The sequence below is a fragment of the Ordospora pajunii genome (genome assembly GCF_021821965.1).
Source record: "Ordospora pajunii strain FI-F-10 chromosome Unknown Cg_05D, whole genome shotgun sequence".
Taxonomy (NCBI): Eukaryota; Fungi; Microsporidia; family Ordosporidae; genus Ordospora; species Ordospora pajunii.
Window position 1 is genome coordinate 1 of NW_026848123.1, and position 19,362 is coordinate 19,362.

Consider the following 19,362-nt stretch of genomic DNA (forward strand, 5'->3'; position numbering starts at 1 on the left):
CACATTCGTTATGCCTGCTGATCAGCCTTCGAAGATCGTCTGTGTAGTATCTATTAACGCTCTTTGTTGATGAAAAAATCACATAGCCAGAAGTAACAGAAATATCCTTGGGCACCTCAATCTGAAACACATCCTTGCCTATATCTCTGAATCTGATGTCTTTGCTCCTCAGCAATACCCTCTGCCTCTCTAAATACACACTCAGCTCATCCTCAATTGCACGCTTTTCATTCACAAGCATGCTCAGCTCCTCGTCGTCTTCTTTCCCAACATCTATATCCGTTTCACTCACCTCGTACTTCTGCCTATGCATCTCAAGCACTTCGTTAATATGCTTCACATGCTCTGCACACACGCTCTTTACTCGCTGCATCACCGTGCACTCTAAATCATTTCCATCCACTGCCACAGACTCAACACTCCTCAGCAGTGCCATTAAAAACTCCCTGCTGCTATCAACACATGTAAGAAATCTGTTCAAATCGTTAGCCCTTGGACTTCCATTGTAAAGCCTCGCCATCAGCCTTTCTCCATCTCCAATCATCTTCATGCCTTTCCTCAAAAACTCAATGTCCATTCTCTTCATCGCCCTACCCATGGCCTGCCTTTCTACTATCTCTGCCTCTTCCATCAAAGGCTGCATAATCCACCTTCTCAGCAGTCTCTGCCCAAATGCAGTAACACAGAAGTTCACTGCATTAAACAAGGTCTTCTCCACTCCTCCATCGTAGCTATTGCTGAACACCTCCATACTTCTTAGCACATTCCCATCAATCACCATCCTTCTACGACCTTCGCCAAGCCGCTGAATCCGGACATCATCCAAGGCATTCGGCCTTTTCAGCCTTACCATGTAGTTCTGCATGTACATAAAGCACATACGCTCACGTTCATTCTCAAACACGTGCTTCCGTCCACACGCCGCCATTGTGCAAGCAGGCACGATCCTGGGAATCCCATCTATTCCATATCTCGATATCATCTCGCGCACATCATACTGTGCCAGTATTGTCTTGAGCACATGCCGCTCCTCATCATCGCAAAACGACGACAAATACACATCTCCAATGCTTGCATCATATAGCATCATAGAAACATGTATCTTTCCTCCGCAGCTTCTAGCATAGCAGGTATCATCTTCTGCAACACTCATCAAATACACTGGCATTACAGACTTCATGTGATCCACACTATATATTGTTCCCTGTGTGATAACCTCCTTCAACTCTCTATGAATGATCTTTTCATTCGCTGCATTCCCTCGCTTCTCCTCCTTCTCGCTTCGCTCCCTGATCTGCTTTCCAATCATGTTTTCACTCTGCTCAACCCTTGCTATTTTGTATCCATTTTCTAAAAACCTCTTTGCCCAGTAGTCAAGGCTTCCCTCAGGAAATCCAGACATCCTCATGTTGACCCTGCCCGTCACCTTCATATCAAACAGCCTTGCTCCAATAAGAGCGTCGTCCTCATATAGCTCATAGAACTTGCCTTTCTTGAAAAACACCACAGTGTCGAAGTGGTCCTTCTTGATACTCCAGAACTGCTTCTCAAATGGACTGAGCTTTGCATACTCATCCTCAGGTATCAGCAGTGTTGATTCATCGTATCCCTCATCTCCCTTTTTCCTTCCATCCTTATCCCTAACTTCAGCAAGAAATCCATATCTTCCTATGCTCTCAGCACTCATTTTATTCGTGTTGCTTGCATCAAGTGGATTGCCAAGCATATCGTCAAGCATGTTGTCTTTGAGAATGCACACACTACCCATGCTCATGCCCGTGTGATTGTGCCTGTGCTTGAGTTTCGTGTCTTCAGCTATGGTGCTGTTTATTTCAAAGTTATCAGTGTCTTTACAAATTCTCTTTACATTCTGCTCAAGGTTTTCAAAGTTGGTGCTTGTGTAGTCATATTCATCATGCAGATCTGCATCTGGTGTGCCAGTATTCACACTAACGGATCTCTCACTGGACATATCGAAGTATTCCAGTAGCGTCTTTTTCCCCCTCATCGCATTCTTGCACTGCACAATTTTTATTCTTACTGCATCATCGGTGATAATAGCCTTGCACTGTGGCCCTATGCCAACCAGCGAGGCAATTCTTTTGAAGATTCTTGAGCATAGAAGCAGCAACCTGAACGAGGTATTCGGTCTGATGTGCTCGTTGCTTGGGCTACAATACTTCTTTGAGGATGTGGAGCCGCGCGTATACACACTCGCAAGCCCTTCATTCATTATAGATGTGTCTGGATCTGCAGTGAAGCTGACGTTTGTTGACGAAAGGTTTTCCGAGTGCTTCCGATATGTCGAGTTCTATTTGGGCGGCTTTCTTGCGAGCAGGAAGCTTGTAAACTTCTACTGCTATCTCAAAATGTTTGCAATGATGGAAACAGGCGGCGATGAACTGCTGGACGGTAGATGCACAGACACATGCAGATGCGTTTATGATGGAAGATATTGTGCAAATGTATCGTTCAGCAAGATTATACAATTAGGCGGAACGGCAGTGTATAACATATATCGGCATAGGTTTGAGAGGCATCTGTATGCTGGAGGAACAATAATTGCAATTCCTGAGTGTGCCTATGCCGATGATGTTGCATCGGTGACTGTTAAGTGTGACGATGGAAATGATGTATCTGTGATAATGCACCTGAATCTTGCAATGCATGTCAGCTTAGAAGCATTGTGCAGAAAGGTGTTCGAATGCATTTCAAGCACAGAAGTGTATTGGAAAGGAGCATACAAAGGAAATGATGTTGTTGTGAGGAGCGATCTTTCGGTGCATGTTAATGGATGCATTCGTAGGGAGGTTGGCTTTCTGATGAAACTGGGAAAGTCGCTTGAGTTTTCGTTGTGTTTTTTTGATGGATTCAGCCGCTGCTTTTGAGGATTGGATTGCTGGCTGTGCTCATAGCTGTGGATGCATTGACAGAATGCTGTGATAAAGATTTTGGTTTTGTGTAAGGCTGTAGATGATACTGGTGGATGGGCATGAGCTAAGGAGGAACTCGATTATAGAGCTGTGTGTACTACCAGACATGATGGTGCACAGAATTATGGCAGGCATAGGAAGGCAGGTGGCGAATGCAGTGTTTGTAGACACTGTCGGAAACCTGAGGTTTGTGACAGATGCTATCTATGTGTTGAGCTACAGAAAGCTTGTGAAGACTCTGCTGTCGTTGAGATCCAGACAAGGATTTGTGCTGTTTATTGACTCAATGACATTTATTGCAGACAAGCAAGTGTCTGATGCACAAAAGATATACAATGTTCTGTGGGAGCTTGTGTATGGGAGTGATGCCACGGTGATTGTTTCGAACCATTACAAGGTGCAGCAAGGCAAGCTTGTGCCACGGCTTGGGGTACGATGGGAGATGATGGCCAGCTACAGGGTGATGTTCAGGCATACAAAAGGCAATACTGTATCATCAGTACACACAAACGAGTTGTTTGAGCAGTAGCTGATGCGTTATAGTGCAGCTGCATCGAAGGCGATATGCAGCATGCTGGATGAGTATAAGTGCCATTATTGGTAATAAATAATATGCGAAAATGTATTTAATGGCGCTTGGTGAACCCCTGGCCTGCTGTTGCAACAGATAATGAGCTACAGTGGGCAGCCAGTGATGAGATGCAGATGTTGAGGCTTGTCAGCAGGGATACAACCCACCCTCTACAATGTCCAGATGAAAAAATGTGCATGACCTGAGGCTTTTATTTATCAAAGTATTGTTGTATACTGCCTTTGTGATTCAACCCTTGCGGATCTGCCGTTGTTGTATTAAACGTGAAGCCTATCAGTTTAGTATAGTGTTGATAGCTTTAATAGTCATCTCCTCTTGTGAGCACCTCCTTTCCCGCTTCACTCAGATATACAGTGTGCTCGAATTGAGCAACCCTGCTACCTTGGATGTCATTCAGTGGGGGATATGGAATCAGCAACCCCATCATTGTCAGCAGATTCAGATTCTTCAATACATCACCATCGATTAGATTGTAATGCTCTAGATGCCTTGGACTGAATGGCAGTGTTCCAAACGATTCCTTGACGAACTCATAGATCTTTATCAAATCCTTGTTGTATAGCTTCCTTGACTTATTGGCATTCAAGATGTAGTGCGAGCATGGCGGCTTGTCATCTATGGTGCCTCTTCCCGTTGTTGCAAATGTTTCTATCGCATAGAACATGTCTCCAACAATCTTTGTTGTGTCCTTGTTGTTAATTGCAGGAATTGATATTCCTCCATGGATCTTGAACTGGCATATTGAATGTCCGTTCAAGTCAGAAATTGGCCTTATTGGCACCATCTTTCCATCAACCATCATCTCGTAACTTGACATCACCTCGCAGATGTTCCTGCCTATGTCGCACACTCTGACATCGATTCCCAACGACCTGATGCCAGTCTCCATACCCTCCTTTGCTGCAGCAAGCAGTGGCTCATACTCATGATTGAATGCAACTGTAAATGCAGAGTCCATGATTCTTCCATTCGAGTGTGTTCCAAAGTCAATTTTCAACACGTCATCTTCACCCAGGAACATATCTCCCTCACCAGGATTCACCGTGTAGTGTGCTGCACACGAATTCATAGACATCCCCACAGGAAATCCTATTCCCTCGTTCTTCTCGCCCTTCAGAAGAATCCTCGTTGACTCCTCAACACACTCTGCAATCTCAAGAAACGTCATTCCTGGCCTGAGTCTCTGCTGAAGCCTGTATCGAATCCTTCGATGTGCTTCTGCCGCCCTGCGTGCATCCTGCAGCACTTCACTCTCAGTGCCATTGCATATCTCTTCATTCTTGCAGTTATATAGCTTTCCTTTTGTGTATATCCCACTCCTCGGAAGAAACTCAATCAGCTGCTCTTCCACTTGATTCAGTAAAACAAATCCCATATGGGTTAGCAAGCACAACAACTCAACTCAGAACAAGCCCAGCGATTCAAAAAGCGTGATCATCATATGCAGAATCAGCTAAATAACCATTTATTATTCATATGAATATTTCCCCCTTGATCGACCATGAATCAGGATTCCTCAATTTTCTCAGGACATCCATGATCTCCTCATCAGTTATATCATCAATCCCGTGCCTTAGGTAATCCTTCGATGGATAATTGAATGATCCAAAGACCAGTTCTCTCATTAGGTACAAAGCTTGATCGTAGTTTGGATTATCCGACCGCAACAATCTTGAACTGCACCACTCCACAAAGTACTTCTTGCGATCAGCTGGTTCCATCGCACATATGTAATCAATGTGCTCCGCTACTTTTTCAAATATTTCCTTGTATTGGGCTCTTGCAAATCCCCAATCAATCTCGTTGTCATCTCTCCAAAAATGGGTTTCATGATAGGACACAAATATCTTTGCATTCTCAGGATCATTCGGATTGACAGGGAACACATGAAGATTCAATTTCCCGATTTCCCCAAGATTAGAATTAAAAAATTCATTGGATTTCACAAACGATTCAAAAAATCCAAGCACGACGGGCAAAACTCTCTCCACTTTCCCTTCTCCAGACCCTTTGTGCATAACATAATGCTGATCTGAATAGAAACCATTGTTAAGATGGATAAACGGCACATCTGACTTCAATTCATTGTCATAGATTCCATAAGGAGATGTACACACATTCGGCCTCAGCAACTCAGCATCTTCCTCCTCTTTGATACACTTGCCAGATCTTATTGCCAGTGCCATTCCGTTCAAAATGTCCGTCTCGTCCTTTGTAATGTCGCCAATTGCAACTATGGTTATGTCAGACATCGACACCAGCTTCTTCCACACAAAACTAATCTCTTCGGCTGTAGACGTATGCTCATTTCTTCTACTCTCCCGTGTATATTCTTCATTCCATCTTTTCAAAACACTGCTCAGGCTTTGCATTTCTGGATTCTCCATGTCCAGCTCTTCAATGCTATCGGCAAAGCTAGACAGCAAGACACTCATCGTTTCAAACAATCTGTCCTTATTATGCACATGGTCGTCAAACCTCAGCACACCATATCCACTGCTAAGCGAGCATGAGTCATTCTCAAATAATACATAAGGAACCTTTCTGAGCCTGTCCTTCTTACCATTGTAAATATGACGGATTAGTGCCATAGCATGGCTCCTCATGCTTGTATAAGGTAGCGAATATCCCAAGTTAAGGTCTCCGATGTCCATCATTATGCATAAATATAAGCTATTTTCATAGTAGCTGTGCAGTTTTTGCCTACTATCATGCACTGTTATCACCTTCACCTCATTATCCATCACCTTTGCCTCATACGACTTGACATCTCCATCATACGACTTGATCTCTTCAAGATATCTTCCAACATTTTCAGCTCCTACATTCCTCACATACTCAATATATTTCATCAGCTTCTGTGAAGACTTCCTAATACTACCAATTATATCTTCGATCTCAGAACACTCTGCTGACTGGCGCTTTTCCCACCCAAGAAATCTCTTGTGTGCACCGGTGCTACTCATGACAGCATTTGCAATCATCAGCATTGCTCCGCATCTCCACAGAAAGCTCATACCCCCATTTCACTGTTCATTTATATATTTTTATTCATCCTGTTGCGCTTATTTATTTACAGCATCAATTAACTCTTGCATTAAAACACACAATACCGTTTTAATCACACATCTTTATTAATCATATAATTTATTCCCCAAATGAACTCTCAATCACACTCTCCGCCTCCAGTATCTCTCCCTTGCGCCCCTCATATTCCCTGCGGCTGTCCTCAAGTATCTCCTCTGCAATCTTCGTCAGTGAATGGCCTTTGCCGTTGTACTTGCAGCAATTCATACTCATAAGCTCAAGATCTCTAAGAAACTCCTCAAACTTCTTATACTTGTTGTGCCTGGCCTTCGTCTTGATCGTCGTCAGGTCAATCGGCTCAGACACAATCAGAAGATAGTCAGGAAACTTCTTCGTGGACACTGGCTTGTGAAACGCAACCGAGTACGGCAGCTGGAAAAACCTTGTCAGCAGCCCAAGCATCACCTCCTGCAGATACACCCTCGCCTTCCTCTTTTCCGCTTCAGCCTTCTTCTTCGTCATCTTCGCCGCCGATGTAAAGTTCGGACATGCCTTGTTTGTCTTCATATGCCCTGCCTGCCCACAGTTCCCACACGTCAGAACACCCTTCCTCTCATCAAGGTTCTTCCTCTTTCTTGCCTTCAAGTACGCTTTGATCACTCGGCTGTCATATACCTTCTCTTCTTCGACCTGCCCATCCTCATATATCCTCCTTATAGTCAAGCACACATCCTCAGACTGCATAGTTGTCTCACTCAATGTGTCGTTCCTGCGCTCCTGCTGATACTTCCTTGCAAGATGCATCTCGTCAAACTGTATGTCCTCCGTAGATCCAAGGGACGCTTGCTGCCTGCTCCATATCTTCTCAATCTCCTCCTTGTACCGCAGCTGGTGCTCGTTAATTATCTTTCTATTCTCAACCTCGTTGCCTCTCTTCAATCGGATTTTGCGGAAGCTTATACCCTCTCCAATCCCAGTAGGATCTCCAGGCCCATTCAGCTCAAGAAGCCCTCGCCCATTGCATGCATTTACAAAGTTCCTGCTCAGGCACCACGAAGGCGGAACAGCCTCTTCTTCATTCTCAGAATCATCACTCTCAACAATAACCTTATGCCCAGAGTCTTGAAGCCTTCGCTCTCCTGCAAGCATACTTTCATATTGGCATATATTCTCAGGTGTAACGAGCTTTCGCAAATCCTCCTCCCCAAGTAGCGCAGAACTTGGTCTCAGCACCCATACATTATCCCTTCCCTTCTTTGCACAGTCTGCATACTCCTTCAGCCACTTCCTTTTGCTTCCCTCACTAAAATATGGAAACATCTCATCAAGCTGCGATATCTTCAACTCCCTGCTTCCTCCGTCCCTTCCATTAAACAGCCGGAACGCTGCAACCTTCAGCCTGTTCTTGCAGAAAATATTCAATCGCCTTGAATGCGGCGCATACACATCCTCCAATGGGAACTGCTGCCCAACACAGTACAGATTCTCAATCTCCCTGAACATGCACACACTTCCCCCTTCTCCTTCTTCAATAATGCATAAATAATCAGGCAAGCTGTGCTTGAAAACCGGCGCAATAAACAGATTGTTAGTCAATGCAAGCATCGATGTCCCGGGCGCAACATCGCCAAACCCAAAAAACGGCGAGGGATCTTCCATATCAAGCACCGTGTATTGCGATTGGTCTGGCGCATACTCGTCACGAGCACTGCTCTTCCTGTAGTAAATATTCAGCAGGCTCGCCATCCCCGGATTCACCACAAAAAACGGATCCTCCTCACTGTACTCAAACAGAGAAAATGGGCTCGAGTCCTTCAGTGTAATCTCCCCCGCCTTCTTGATAATGCTCTGTGCCTTGGCCTTGGCACTTCCAATCGCCTTGAACTCTATATTGCTCCCATGCAGTGTAAACCTTGGCCTGTGGAAGCTCCTGAGCTCATCCTTCGTGTGATTTGTCTTGTAGAACATCGGCTCAAGCCTGAGTGCCGGAAGCGAGTGCTGAACACCAAACGTGCCGAGGCTATTCTTCGTCCTTGACTCCTGTCCATAGTACTTGTCATGCGATATGTTGTATTTGCTTTTCAATGGCTTGTCAACCGAAAACACCTCCTTCTGCTTCTTCTTCTGCTTCACTTGCTTCTTGTCATCAACCTTCTCAAATATCAGGTTCGGATCCTCCAGGTACAGCGTAAGAAACCCCCTGTGTCTCTTCAGATCCTCATCATCCACAACAACATACTTTTCCCATTCGTCTTCAAGAATGCTGTCAACAAGCTCAGTAACAATGGTGCTTCTGCTTGCATGCAGGCCTCCTTTCATCTCCTCATACATCACGTCCTTCTCCCACTCCACAAGATCAAACGGATGCTTAACCTCCTCAACTTGGCTTGTCACATCCTTCAATGCTTTGCTCCTCATCAAATCGCTTTCAAGCTGCCTCCGCTTCAAATACTGCCTTAGTCCACTGCTCCGCACAGATCCAGAAAGCGCCTGCAACGTCGTGCTGTCCTCTCGTGCATATGCAGTGCTGTTCTTAAACTTTGCTTGATCATCCACCTCATACCCCATCGACTCATTCGGAACCTTCCTTCCCTTGTATTTCCTCAGCTTGTACTCATATGGCTTTTCCTCAACCAGCAGCTCAAGAAATCTCAACTCGCTTATATCGTCCACACCATCATGTGCCTGTGTGCTCTGATGCACACCCACACTGCCATGGCATGCATCATCTGTTTCTTCACGCCCATGCATCAACACATTCCTGCCTGCTCCGTAGTCTCCATCACATTCACTTTCTGCATTCCTGCCCGTGCCAATTGCTTCAAAATCCATTTTTGCATTTGCTGCACGTTCATCAAACTCATCATCCATGTGTAAGATGTTTGGGGCATGCTGCTTGCCCATTTCCAGATTTGCTATTATCACGATGATTTTTCAAGATGCACAGCGCCCCCAATGGACATTCCCAGAAGCCAAAGCGAAATACCGCAGGAGTACCTCAATAATGAAAACCCATTTGCATACATGCAGAGCTATGGAGAGGCCCCCGTGATCGATGCCAAGATTAAGGCAGACATGGATGTGATGCTGCAGATGCAACCAAAGTACATCTCCATAGGAATCGGCAGCCATATATTAAGAGCAGAGCAGGTCGCAAAAACAAACGCGTTGATTGAGCTGCATGTCCTGCGGCTGTTGAACGAAGGATTGCAGATACTTCGCCATAACGCACAGATCGGCATGCATGTAAATGGAAGCATCAGTGATATAGCTGATATCGGAATCGGAGCAGAAATGAATTCCAGAGCAGGCGCGGAGTCCTTGCTAAGAAGCAACATTGATAATCAAAATGTGCTTGACATCATGATCCGCATAAATCGGTTGAAACTACTAAGGAGCCAAGAAAGACTGAGGGAAAAGGTCTATCATGCACTTAGGAACACAATTGCACTTGAGATCGTGCAGTCATCGGGGTTTCCACAGCCAATATGCGAGGACACACTTGCAGATGTAATTGAATATGCGAAGCTCAGCAGACTTCCTGCCGCATGCACACACCAGCAAAATAGCCAAGACGAAGAGTACGAGTCAAGCTATACAACAACTGAAAACGAAGATTAAATGTATTTGAATGCATATCTACGCATTTAATCACATCACGCCTGCTATTTCAAAGCATCAATGCTTAATATCCACTATGCTATGCTCTTTCTGCAAACACACACATCGAAGATGTGACAAATCCTTCCAAGTGGTAGATTCCCTTTGTGCCCTTTTTCATTCTCTCTTCATACATCAATGCATTTCTACAGAGTAGTAGAAGCATCCTGGAATCCACGCCAGTAGAAAGCTGCCGAAACAACTCAAGAAGAATCGTTCTTGATGAAATACAGCTGTTCAACAGCGTATATAGCAGCTTTCGTATCTCAATAAACCCTTCTGATGTTTGCCTTGACTTTACAATCAATGTAATTGACGATATTATTGACTCCCATTCAAGCTTCATGCCTCTGTCTTGTATCTTTGCTCTCTTGCCGTCTCCATCAGCCATGTTGAAGCAAAAAAGCTCGAGCATGCACAATGCTCTGCGCATGTTTCCTGCACACTCACTAGATATCTCTGCCAGTGTCTGTGCAGACACACTGTAGTTCTCCTTCTCGAGCACTTTGTTCATCACACCCATCACCTCAGCATCCGAAAATCCTGGAACTCTTACAAAAAAGCATCTGCTCCTTATTGGCTCAATCAGCCTTGAAAGCTCCTCACACACAAGCACAACCCTGAGGCATCCACTGTACACTTCTATAGTTCTTCTCAATGCAGCCTGCGCCTCTATAGACAGCTGCTCTGCTGATATTATTGCAACAAGCTTTATTGCTGCTTTTTTTGTCATTCCTCCAAGCATTGACAGTATTGGCTTCGTCTGTGCCATCTCTTTTATCACGCTTTGAACAATTGCCTTGTCGTGATGACCGTATTTCGCTGGGCATATCTCCATGTATCCATCTGAATCTGTGTATGCAACCTCCAGTTTCTTTGAGCCGCTTGTAACCTCGATCGTTCTGTGCCTCATCTCTGGAGCTCCTCCATACAAATGGTTGACCAGGCTCATCAGAACAGTTCTTTTACCAAATCCAGACTGTCCGTGTACTATTATGTGCGGGATGCTTTCAAGTGTGTAGCTCTTCAATGCATCAATTATCTGTTTTCGCCCATCCATGTCTTCGAATGTAATTGGCCGGTGTCTTTCGATCCATATCATCAGGGTCTGTAATACAATAAGGTAGTATTGCACAAGCTGTTTTTTCTGGACTGCAAAAATCCACTGTTGCATGGGCTCAGGGCCACAATACCCAACTGCAAGCACACGATCTCAAGATGATCACAACAGCAGCCATGATTGTAACAAAGAGCACAACATCGGCGATGAATGTACAAAGCAGCAGACGAATGGCCAGATTGATCATCAAGCATTTATGGAGCTTGTTAATGAATACTTTGGAGAAATGGACGCAGAAGTGTTTGCTGCAGTTATTTCAAGAACGATGATCGATGATAAGTCGTGCATCTATGATGCTCAGAGCAAATGCAACGGTTTATGTAGCCATGTGTGTGAAGATACATCATCTTCTGCATTTTCAGATGATATTTGCCATATCGAGATGCTTTACAGGCAACAAGTAGCCATCAACAACAAGAGGAAGGCACTTCTTGAGAAGAAGCTCAAAGACAGGCTCAAATACTTTGGCTACTGGGAAATACTCAGATCAATTGATGAGGAGATAGAAGGCCTGGCTACCAAGAAGAAGCGGAATAGGAGCATAGAAGAGCAGATTGTGGAAGCTCTTGGAAGACGGCAGCAATTTTTGTCATTGTTTGCCAGCATTGGTGCTCTTGAAAACGACTTTGAGGGCTACGAGGCACTGTTTGATTCGACTGAGGATGTGGACTGCAGGAAGTATGGGATTGAGCGGATCGAATATTTTGGGGGTGGACAAGCAGCCTAGGAATAACACGCCAGAGATAAGCTGGATGGCGCAGCAGAGTGTATCTGTGCAGGTGGTTTGATAGAGGAGTCAAATGGACAAATGCAGGCGGGTGCGATGCAGACAAATGCGTGATGAGAAGTGTATTTTTGAACACCCTGCATGAGTCTGAGTGAGAGGCTGAACAGGAAACTGGATGGAGGAAAGTTCAGATTGCTGAACGAGAAGATGTATCGTGGAAAAGGCCTTGGAAAGGGAAACTTGCAGCTGTATCATGAGCTGTATGGATCGCAAGTGATGAAGTGGCCGGTGAATCCATTAAATGTGGTTATAGAAAGGATCAAGCAGCTGAATGCAGAACTGGCAATTGCAGATATAGGCTGTGGAGAGGCAAGAATAGCAAAGGAGTTCAAGAATGTGGTATCGCTGGATATACATCCGACTACGAAGGATGTGGTGCATTGCGACATGTCGAAGAAGATTCCGCTCGATGACGAATGCATGGATGTTGCAGTGTGCTGCTTGAGCATGATGATGGACAATATTACGAGTGCAACGAGGGAGGTAAACAGGATTTTGAAGAAGGGGGGATATTGGTATGCAGCAGAAGTAAGGAGCAGGATAGAAAGCGTGAATCTGTTGGGAAAGAGGTTTGAGTCGTTTGGATTTGATGTTGACTATGTTGATGTAAGCAACAAGCAGTTTGTACTATATGTACTACGAAAGAGAAAGCTGGTGAATGACAGAAGAAAAAAGCCGATACTGCTTATGCCATGCATGTACAAGAAGAGATGATGCTTGGAAACGTAAATGAATGCATGTACAAGGTGATGTTTATTTTGCTACTTTTCAGGTATGTACGAGAAGAATATAAATGCAACTGAATATGCGGAGTAATATATCAGGAACACTATTGAGTATGAGATGCCCAGTGCAGACATTTCTGTGCAAGAACTGCAGTTTTTATTGCCTGTTTTCATTACAAAGACATTGTCGATGACTATGAAGAATGCAACCAGAGTGAGTATTTTTGCAATGACATGCGCAACTTAAGTTAATGAATGGCACTTACCATTGATTGCTCTGAGATAGAGTTTGTCCTTCTTTATGACTGGCTTTGCAAGAGATACAAGCAGGGTGTAGATTGCGATACCTGTGATTACCTGGCTTGCAAAGAAGTATTTTGAGAGCACAGTGGTCATGAGGATGAGTGTAGCTGTGTTTGAAAGCTTGAAGTTAGACAGAAGCACTTACGATTTCGAGTTTATCTGTTGTTGTGGCCTGCATTATTTGATGGGTCTGCAATAGCAAAGATGTTGTGCAGGACTGTAGAAAGAGAATGTGTTATATGAGGAAGTGGAATGATGCTTGGTCAAGGAGAATGATGTGGTGATTGATGGAATAAACTGGATATGATGAGTTTTTGGGTTTTTTGGTTTAGGTTGGGCTATGTGTTATGTGCTCAGTTGAGGGAGTTGAATGGTGGAGTATATGCAGATACAAAAATATTTGAAGGAAATGCCCATGATGAGGAGATTTACAATGACGCCAAGCTCTAGAAATCCTGTTAAGACGCCTGTTTCAGGGATGAAGGCTGCACCTTTTCCAAGGCATTCGCTTGGGGCAGAAGAGGCACGAAGGAGGGATGTGAGGGTTGTGAGGGAGAAGGGATATGTGCAGCAGTGTGTTGATGGAGTGCATGAATTTCTTGTTGAGAACGGATATGAAGGGGTTATTTCGCAGAAGGTGCTTCACAATCCGTCGTCAAGGGATTTCCAGAGCATTTTCAAGTTTGTGTATGGGTTTATTGATGATATTGTGTTTTCAACGAGGTTTGAGGACGATGTTGTGAATGCGATGAAGAGCCTGAGGTATCCGTATTGTGGAGAGATAACGAAGAGCCAGCTTGCAGCGATTACTCCGCACACATGGCCGGTGATTCTGAGCATGTGCTATTGGCTGGTTGAGCTGGTGAGGATGGGGAGTGTGGAGAATGAGGAAGGGCAAAGCGGAGTTGATGGGTGTTTTTTTGAATATGTGTGTGAAGGATATCTGAGGTTTATGGAAGGAGAGGAGAGTGAAGGGGACGAGGAGGAGTTTGAAAGGAAAGTTATGGAGATATACACGGAGATGTTTAGTGGGATAGACAAGCGAAAGGAGGAGCTGAGGATGATAGAGGGGAAGATAGCGGGGATGGGGAATGCTCTTGAGTCGCGTGAGCAGCTGGAAGGGAAGAAGAAGGAGCTGGCGGATGATCTGAACATGCTGATAGCGTCTGAAAAGCAGCTGGAAGGGAAGAAGAGGAAGTATGCAGCAATGCTAGAGAGGACATGCGAGGAGATATGCAAGGTTGAGGAGGAGATTGAGTGTCTGCGTAAGGATGAGGAGGATCTTAGGGGGCAGATTACTAGGCAAAGGATCAATCCTGAGGATGTTAAGGAGATGAATGTGGAGAAGATTGAGCTGTTCAAGGAGTTGGAGAGGATGAAGCCAGAGAAGGAGGGATTGATGAGGTATGTTGCGATGCAGGAGCGAGAGCTGCATGAGATGGTTGAGGATGTTGAGAAGCTGTGTTTTGATTTGAAGGGGCTTAGGGATGATATTTCGCTGAGGTATGCGAAGGAAGGAAAGGCAGAGCAAGGGAAGATTAACAAGATTGTGAATGAGGCGAGTGGAGAGGTATTTGAGGAAGGCATATCGAGGGTGATTATACAGCTGGAGGATGAGATGGCGCTGAAGGGAGAGACCATGATGAGCATTGAGATGAGCAAGAGTGTTCTTGAAGAGACAAAGAGTGAGAAGGAAGGGATGATGAACGAGCTGAGCAATAGGTTTAAGTATTGCAATGACAAGCTTGTGACGGCAGGAAAGCTGTATCTTGAGAAGAAGGAAATATCTGAGAGTGGGCAGAGACGAAGCAAAACAGAGATGGAGATGCTGGAGAACGAGCTGCTGAAGCTGAATCTTGAGTCGAGCACGTCGCTGCTGATGAGTGAGCAGAAGCTGCAGAAGGCAAGAATTCAGCTGGATAGGGTGTTCAACAATATGAACTATGAGCGTGAGGAGATCAGTAAGATGATATTTAATTTCTACAACACGATGAGTGATGTGTATGTGCTGATACAATCGCAGGTTGAAGAGCTTAGAGGATTAGTGGAAGGATAGATGTGTATAGAGTGAGATGCGGCATTGAGTATGAGGAATGGATGATGAATGGTGTGATTGAAGAATGGAGCTGTTGTGAATAAAGCAGCATGAAGCTATTTTAGTTGATAATTTTTGCCCTTTTGAAGGACTGATGAAGAGCGTTAATACAAGATTTGGTGGGAAGAGGAATGATAGGATGGATGCGAAGGGAAGAATGAACAAGAGGGAAGTGCGAGGGAAGGAGAGGATGCAGAACAAGAAGAAAGGCAGTGCACTGAAGGGAGGCGATAAGAGAGTGTTGGTTGAGGCGCATCCGAGGTTTGCAGGGATATATGTTTCGCGAGGCAAGGAGGATTTGCTGCTTACGAAGAACATGGTACCTGGTGTGAGTGTGTATGGAGAGAAGAGGGTTGTAGTTGAATGTGATGGAGAGAAGGTTGAGTATAGGATGTGGAATGCATATAGAAGCAAGCTTGCAGCAGGGATAGTATGTGGGGTGAAGGACATACATATTGGGCCGGGGAGCAAAGTGCTGTATCTGGGAGCGTCATCTGGGACGACTGTTTCGCATGTATCTGACATTGTTGGCAAGGAGGGGGTGGTGTATGCAGTTGAGTTTAGCGAGAGGTCTGGACGGGACTTGGTGAACATGTGTATGAAAAGGACGAATGTGGTGCCGATCATAGAAGATGCAAGGCATCCGTCGAGGTATAGAATGCTTGTGCCGATGGTTGACTGTATTTTTTCCGATGTGTCGCAGCCAGACCAGACCAGGATTGTTGGATTGAATGCACAGTATTTTTTGAAGGAAAGCGGAGGAGTTGATGTGTCTATCAAGGCCAACTGTGTGAATTCGGCAGTACCGGCAGAGACTGTGTTCGCGGACGAAGTGAATGTGCTGAGGAAATGTGGCATAAGGCCGAAGGAGCAGGTGACGCTTGATCCGTTTGAGAAGGGCCATGCGGTTATTGTTGGAGTGTTCAAGAGTAGCAAGCCATCAGAAAAGTGATGGAGAGCTAGATAGAGTCTGGCATGGGTATAATAAAGTACTAGAACGAAGTTGTCTGTTGTGTGTTTGTAGAGCATCAATCAGGTCTGTACAGATGCATATTAAATTCTTATGGCTGATTGATTTACGATGGATGCCCTTTACCTATGAACAATTCATTCAATATTCTATAAATGAGCTTTACCAATATCTGCTGTAATATTGAAGTATATTCAATTCAATCAGTTTATTTATCGAAGGCTTATTGGATTCACATGCACAAGTCTGTCTTGCCATGCATAAGCACTACCACGTCATGGCAACTTTCTTCTTTGTCTTCTTGTCTCCCTCATCATCAGACACATGAGCACTCTCCTCAAACTCAGCAACATATCTCTTCTTCCTTTTTATTTTCTTCTCTCTTGCAACGATCTGCTTGTTGGCTATGTGGAATCTATCCTTCAGCTCCACTCCATATATCCCACTCTCCAGCCTCATCATTAGCTCATCTCCGATGTTCTTCTCAAAATTGACCTTGTTCAGCGATCTGAGTGCACGTAGCTTCTCCCTCCTGTTCATCTTCTTCTTCCGCACCATGTATTCAGTCTTTCCATGCTCCTTGAAGTACTCAAGCCTCTGCAAATACTGTGTAAACTTCGAGAGCTTCTGCTTGCACTTATGAATCATCTTCTCATCCCAGAACTCAAGATTCTGCTCTATCTGCCTGAGTGCCTCCTCATAGCTCGTTGACAGCTTTATCTGCTCATACATGTCTTTAGGCACATGTAAACGCTCAGGCTCCTTTACAAAAAGATATAGCGACTCCCCAACCGCCCTTACCGTTGCATACTTCGAATTCGCCAACGGACACGAAAACCTCTCGCATACTCCCGTCACATTGTTTGGATTCCTGCACAGCAGATTATCTTCCGTGCTCATCTTGAACGAACAGTAATTCTTTCCGCATATGCTGCGCCACATGCTTTCGTCAGACATCCCGTGGGTATCACCCAAATACAAAAATAAGTCCCCATCAGACATCCAATGCGAATCACACCCGTGATTCTCTGGTGTATATCAACGTCGACCGCCGATTATAGCAGACACACACTCAGAAAATCACACTCTGTGTTTTATTCCACACGCTGACACTTCAATCCATGATCCTAAGCATTCATTCATTTATTCAACAGCCATCCAATATTCACTTGCATAATCTACACATTCAAATGCTCAAATGAAAATCCATTTGGAAAAATCTCTGCCATGCTTGACACACCAACCTTCTTCAGCAGCTCTGCAAGCTTCCTTCTAACAAGAAGATGCCCTCTATGCAGCCTTCCATGGATATGGCTAGCATTCTTCGACTTCGTATCGCTCAAAGCCAGGCTAGAGCCGCACACCATACACCTATCCATTCCAGAGCCTCCGTTTCTTGCAAAGTGTGCTTCTTTCAGCTTCTCCAAGCTCATCTTTACTTTCTCACACTTAAGAAACGCCTCATATGCCTCCCTCACGCCTTCTTGCTTCACAAGCTGCTGGATGGTGCTGTATTGCTCGTTGAATCTCTCCTCCGTTTCCATAATCTTGTCCAAAAGCTCAATGTCTTTGACCTCGTCATTCCGCTTCTCAAGGCTCCTTTCTGTGTACACCACAATCTCCACAAGCAGCCGGATAAACTCCCACTCATACTGCTCAATCCCAACACTTCCCTGCCGGCAATACTCAACCTTGTAGTACTCCTCATGGCTTGTGTATCTACACCTCCCAATGCTTCGCCTTGTGCTCTCAAACAGCTTAAAAGGACAGAAACACACCAGCATATACTTGCATATGCTTTCATCAATCGAACGTCTTTCTGTGCTTCGGTAGATATCCCTGTCTAATCCAAGCAGCGTGTTCAAAACCTCTCTTGCTCTGTCCACCATTTAAAACCAAAGGGACTCTAAACCGCAATATTACTTCCATCATTCATGCTCTCCTCCATCAAATGCTCTATACATCAAATTTTAATCAATCTCCAGATTCCTTCCTTCTCACAACCACTTGCTCTCCATTCTTCAATCTTACGACACAGTGCCTCAGTATGCCTCCCAAAAAGCACATGTAATCGTGAGGCAGGTCAGACTTCATCAAATTCAAATACCTCAGGCAATTCCTGAAGTGCGTGCTTATTTCATAAAACACTGTTCCTTCAAATCTACATCCTATAAACTCAATCCTAACAAGCTTAGAGTACTTCGTGCACATCGTTCTTGCAAGCCTGCCATCTATCTCTGCGTTGCGCACACTGAGAAAGCTCACCCTTGGAACACTCATCTCACTCAAATGCTTTATGTCACTGCCTTCCACACACATAGCCTCGGCTTCGCACAGTTCAATGCCTGATAGATACTTCATGCCATTGAGACATCTGATCCTACTTGCAAATGCACAAAATGCAACTTCCACATGCACATCCTTGCTCCGTACCTTAAACCATGTCACATCACTCATAACACATCCACTGACAACCCTTTCTATATCCACTTCCATATTAACCAATTCAATTCGCTTCAGTCGAGGCATTTGCTCAACCATCCTCATAAGCATATCGCTATACATCCCAACTCCATGACTACAAAATCCATTTCTGTTTGCTGCCTCCTCAGATACAACAACTCCATCAAGCGATACACTCACCAGTGTTCCTATACTTAAGATACACTCCAGACTTGCATATGATATTGTACATCCCTTCATCTTTATCTCTTCCAGCAAATCCATACACGGCATTCGTGTTACATCCACTTTCGAGATATTCTCCATCTCCAGCACTCTTATCATACTCCCATTAATCGAATACACATCAAAGTAGCATGTGTTTCTTATGCACAGGCTGCTCAGATTCACAAAAGGACACAGATCTACATCAAACACCGTCTTGCAATCATATACCACTTTTCTTTCGTACGACATCTTCCATGGTGCATGCACAGGCACCGCCTCATTCACTCCAGTACTTCTGCAAAAGCCTTGCAAGCGCCGTTCATACCTCGACATCATGTACAATACATCAGCAGGAACACGTAATACTCCTCCTGTCTGTTTATCCTCGCATATCATCTGCCGTTTGCAGTGCATCCCAATATCCGTTATTCTTCTCATGCACAGGGCCCTCTGGCTAGCATATTTGCAGACACACAAAAC

The 19,362-nt window shown here is 44.7% G+C and overlaps 16 protein-coding genes across 16 annotated transcripts; 7 read left to right on the forward strand and 9 right to left on the reverse strand.

The window, feature by feature from the left end:
- Window positions 1–2,008, reverse strand: HK407_05g09110 (mutS-like mismatch repair ATPase; the record flags this gene model as incomplete). The annotated part of the gene is made up of 1 exon (XM_060420888.1): window positions 1–2,008. A coding segment is annotated over one exon (2,008 nt), but the record flags the coding sequence as incomplete, so codon positions are not given.
- A 70-nt stretch (window positions 2,009–2,078) lies between these two features.
- Window positions 2,079–2,888, forward strand: HK407_05g09120 (uncharacterized protein; the record flags this gene model as incomplete). The annotated part of the gene is made up of 1 exon (XM_060420889.1): window positions 2,079–2,888. The coding sequence occupies one exon, from the start codon at window positions 2,079–2,081 to the stop codon at window positions 2,886–2,888; it is 810 nt and encodes a 269-aa protein (XP_060276851.1).
- Window positions 2,889–2,973: 85 nt separating this feature from the next.
- HK407_05g09130 (uncharacterized protein) lies at window positions 2,974–3,462 on the forward strand (the record flags this gene model as incomplete). Its single annotated transcript, XM_060420890.1, has 1 exon — window positions 2,974–3,462. The coding sequence occupies one exon, from the start codon at window positions 2,974–2,976 to the stop codon at window positions 3,460–3,462; it is 489 nt and encodes a 162-aa protein (XP_060276852.1).
- A 361-nt stretch (window positions 3,463–3,823) lies between these two features.
- Window positions 3,824–4,900, reverse strand: HK407_05g09140 (metallopeptidase M24; the record flags this gene model as incomplete). Its single annotated transcript, XM_060420891.1, has 1 exon — window positions 3,824–4,900. One exon carries the CDS (start codon window positions 4,898–4,900, stop codon window positions 3,824–3,826), a length of 1,077 nt encoding a protein of 358 aa, XP_060276853.1.
- Window positions 4,901–4,997: 97 nt separating this feature from the next.
- Window positions 4,998–6,542, reverse strand: HK407_05g09150 (uncharacterized protein; the record flags this gene model as incomplete). The annotated part of the gene is made up of 1 exon (XM_060420892.1): window positions 4,998–6,542. The coding sequence occupies one exon, from the start codon at window positions 6,540–6,542 to the stop codon at window positions 4,998–5,000; it is 1,545 nt and encodes a 514-aa protein (XP_060276854.1).
- Window positions 6,543–6,672: 130 nt separating this feature from the next.
- Window positions 6,673–9,423, reverse strand: HK407_05g09160 (uncharacterized protein; the record flags this gene model as incomplete). Its single annotated transcript, XM_060420893.1, has 1 exon — window positions 6,673–9,423. One exon carries the CDS (start codon window positions 9,421–9,423, stop codon window positions 6,673–6,675), a length of 2,751 nt encoding a protein of 916 aa, XP_060276855.1.
- Window positions 9,424–9,507: 84 nt separating this feature from the next.
- HK407_05g09170 (uncharacterized protein) lies at window positions 9,508–10,173 on the forward strand (the record flags this gene model as incomplete). The annotated part of the gene is made up of 1 exon (XM_060420894.1): window positions 9,508–10,173. The coding sequence occupies one exon, from the start codon at window positions 9,508–9,510 to the stop codon at window positions 10,171–10,173; it is 666 nt and encodes a 221-aa protein (XP_060276856.1).
- A 79-nt stretch (window positions 10,174–10,252) lies between these two features.
- HK407_05g09180 (uncharacterized protein) lies at window positions 10,253–11,386 on the reverse strand (the record flags this gene model as incomplete). The annotated part of the gene is made up of 1 exon (XM_060420895.1): window positions 10,253–11,386. One exon carries the CDS (start codon window positions 11,384–11,386, stop codon window positions 10,253–10,255), a length of 1,134 nt encoding a protein of 377 aa, XP_060276857.1.
- Window positions 11,387–11,528: 142 nt separating this feature from the next.
- On the forward strand, window positions 11,529–12,059 carry HK407_05g09190 (uncharacterized protein; the record flags this gene model as incomplete). The annotated part of the gene is made up of 1 exon (XM_060420896.1): window positions 11,529–12,059. The coding sequence occupies one exon, from the start codon at window positions 11,529–11,531 to the stop codon at window positions 12,057–12,059; it is 531 nt and encodes a 176-aa protein (XP_060276858.1).
- A 141-nt stretch (window positions 12,060–12,200) lies between these two features.
- HK407_05g09200 (putative methyltransferase) lies at window positions 12,201–12,833 on the forward strand (the record flags this gene model as incomplete). Its single annotated transcript, XM_060420897.1, has 1 exon — window positions 12,201–12,833. The coding sequence occupies one exon, from the start codon at window positions 12,201–12,203 to the stop codon at window positions 12,831–12,833; it is 633 nt and encodes a 210-aa protein (XP_060276859.1).
- Window positions 12,834–13,087: 254 nt separating this feature from the next.
- HK407_05g09210 (uncharacterized protein) lies at window positions 13,088–13,240 on the reverse strand (the record flags this gene model as incomplete). The annotated part of the gene is made up of 1 exon (XM_060420898.1): window positions 13,088–13,240. The coding sequence occupies one exon, from the start codon at window positions 13,238–13,240 to the stop codon at window positions 13,088–13,090; it is 153 nt and encodes a 50-aa protein (XP_060276860.1).
- Window positions 13,241–13,565: 325 nt separating this feature from the next.
- HK407_05g09220 (HEC/Ndc80p protein) lies at window positions 13,566–15,203 on the forward strand (the record flags this gene model as incomplete). The annotated part of the gene is made up of 1 exon (XM_060420899.1): window positions 13,566–15,203. The coding sequence occupies one exon, from the start codon at window positions 13,566–13,568 to the stop codon at window positions 15,201–15,203; it is 1,638 nt and encodes a 545-aa protein (XP_060276861.1).
- Window positions 15,204–15,336: 133 nt separating this feature from the next.
- HK407_05g09230 (fibrillarin) lies at window positions 15,337–16,194 on the forward strand (the record flags this gene model as incomplete). Its single annotated transcript, XM_060420900.1, has 1 exon — window positions 15,337–16,194. The coding sequence occupies one exon, from the start codon at window positions 15,337–15,339 to the stop codon at window positions 16,192–16,194; it is 858 nt and encodes a 285-aa protein (XP_060276862.1).
- A 285-nt stretch (window positions 16,195–16,479) lies between these two features.
- On the reverse strand, window positions 16,480–17,169 carry HK407_05g09240 (ribosomal protein L28e; the record flags this gene model as incomplete). The annotated part of the gene is made up of 1 exon (XM_060420901.1): window positions 16,480–17,169. The coding sequence occupies one exon, from the start codon at window positions 17,167–17,169 to the stop codon at window positions 16,480–16,482; it is 690 nt and encodes a 229-aa protein (XP_060276863.1).
- A 221-nt stretch (window positions 17,170–17,390) lies between these two features.
- Window positions 17,391–18,101, reverse strand: HK407_05g09250 (LUC7 protein; the record flags this gene model as incomplete). The annotated part of the gene is made up of 1 exon (XM_060420902.1): window positions 17,391–18,101. One exon carries the CDS (start codon window positions 18,099–18,101, stop codon window positions 17,391–17,393), a length of 711 nt encoding a protein of 236 aa, XP_060276864.1.
- Window positions 18,102–18,186: 85 nt separating this feature from the next.
- Window positions 18,187–19,320, reverse strand: HK407_05g09260 (uncharacterized protein; the record flags this gene model as incomplete). The annotated part of the gene is made up of 1 exon (XM_060420903.1): window positions 18,187–19,320. The coding sequence occupies one exon, from the start codon at window positions 19,318–19,320 to the stop codon at window positions 18,187–18,189; it is 1,134 nt and encodes a 377-aa protein (XP_060276865.1).
- Window positions 19,321–19,362: the final 42 nt, after the last annotated feature.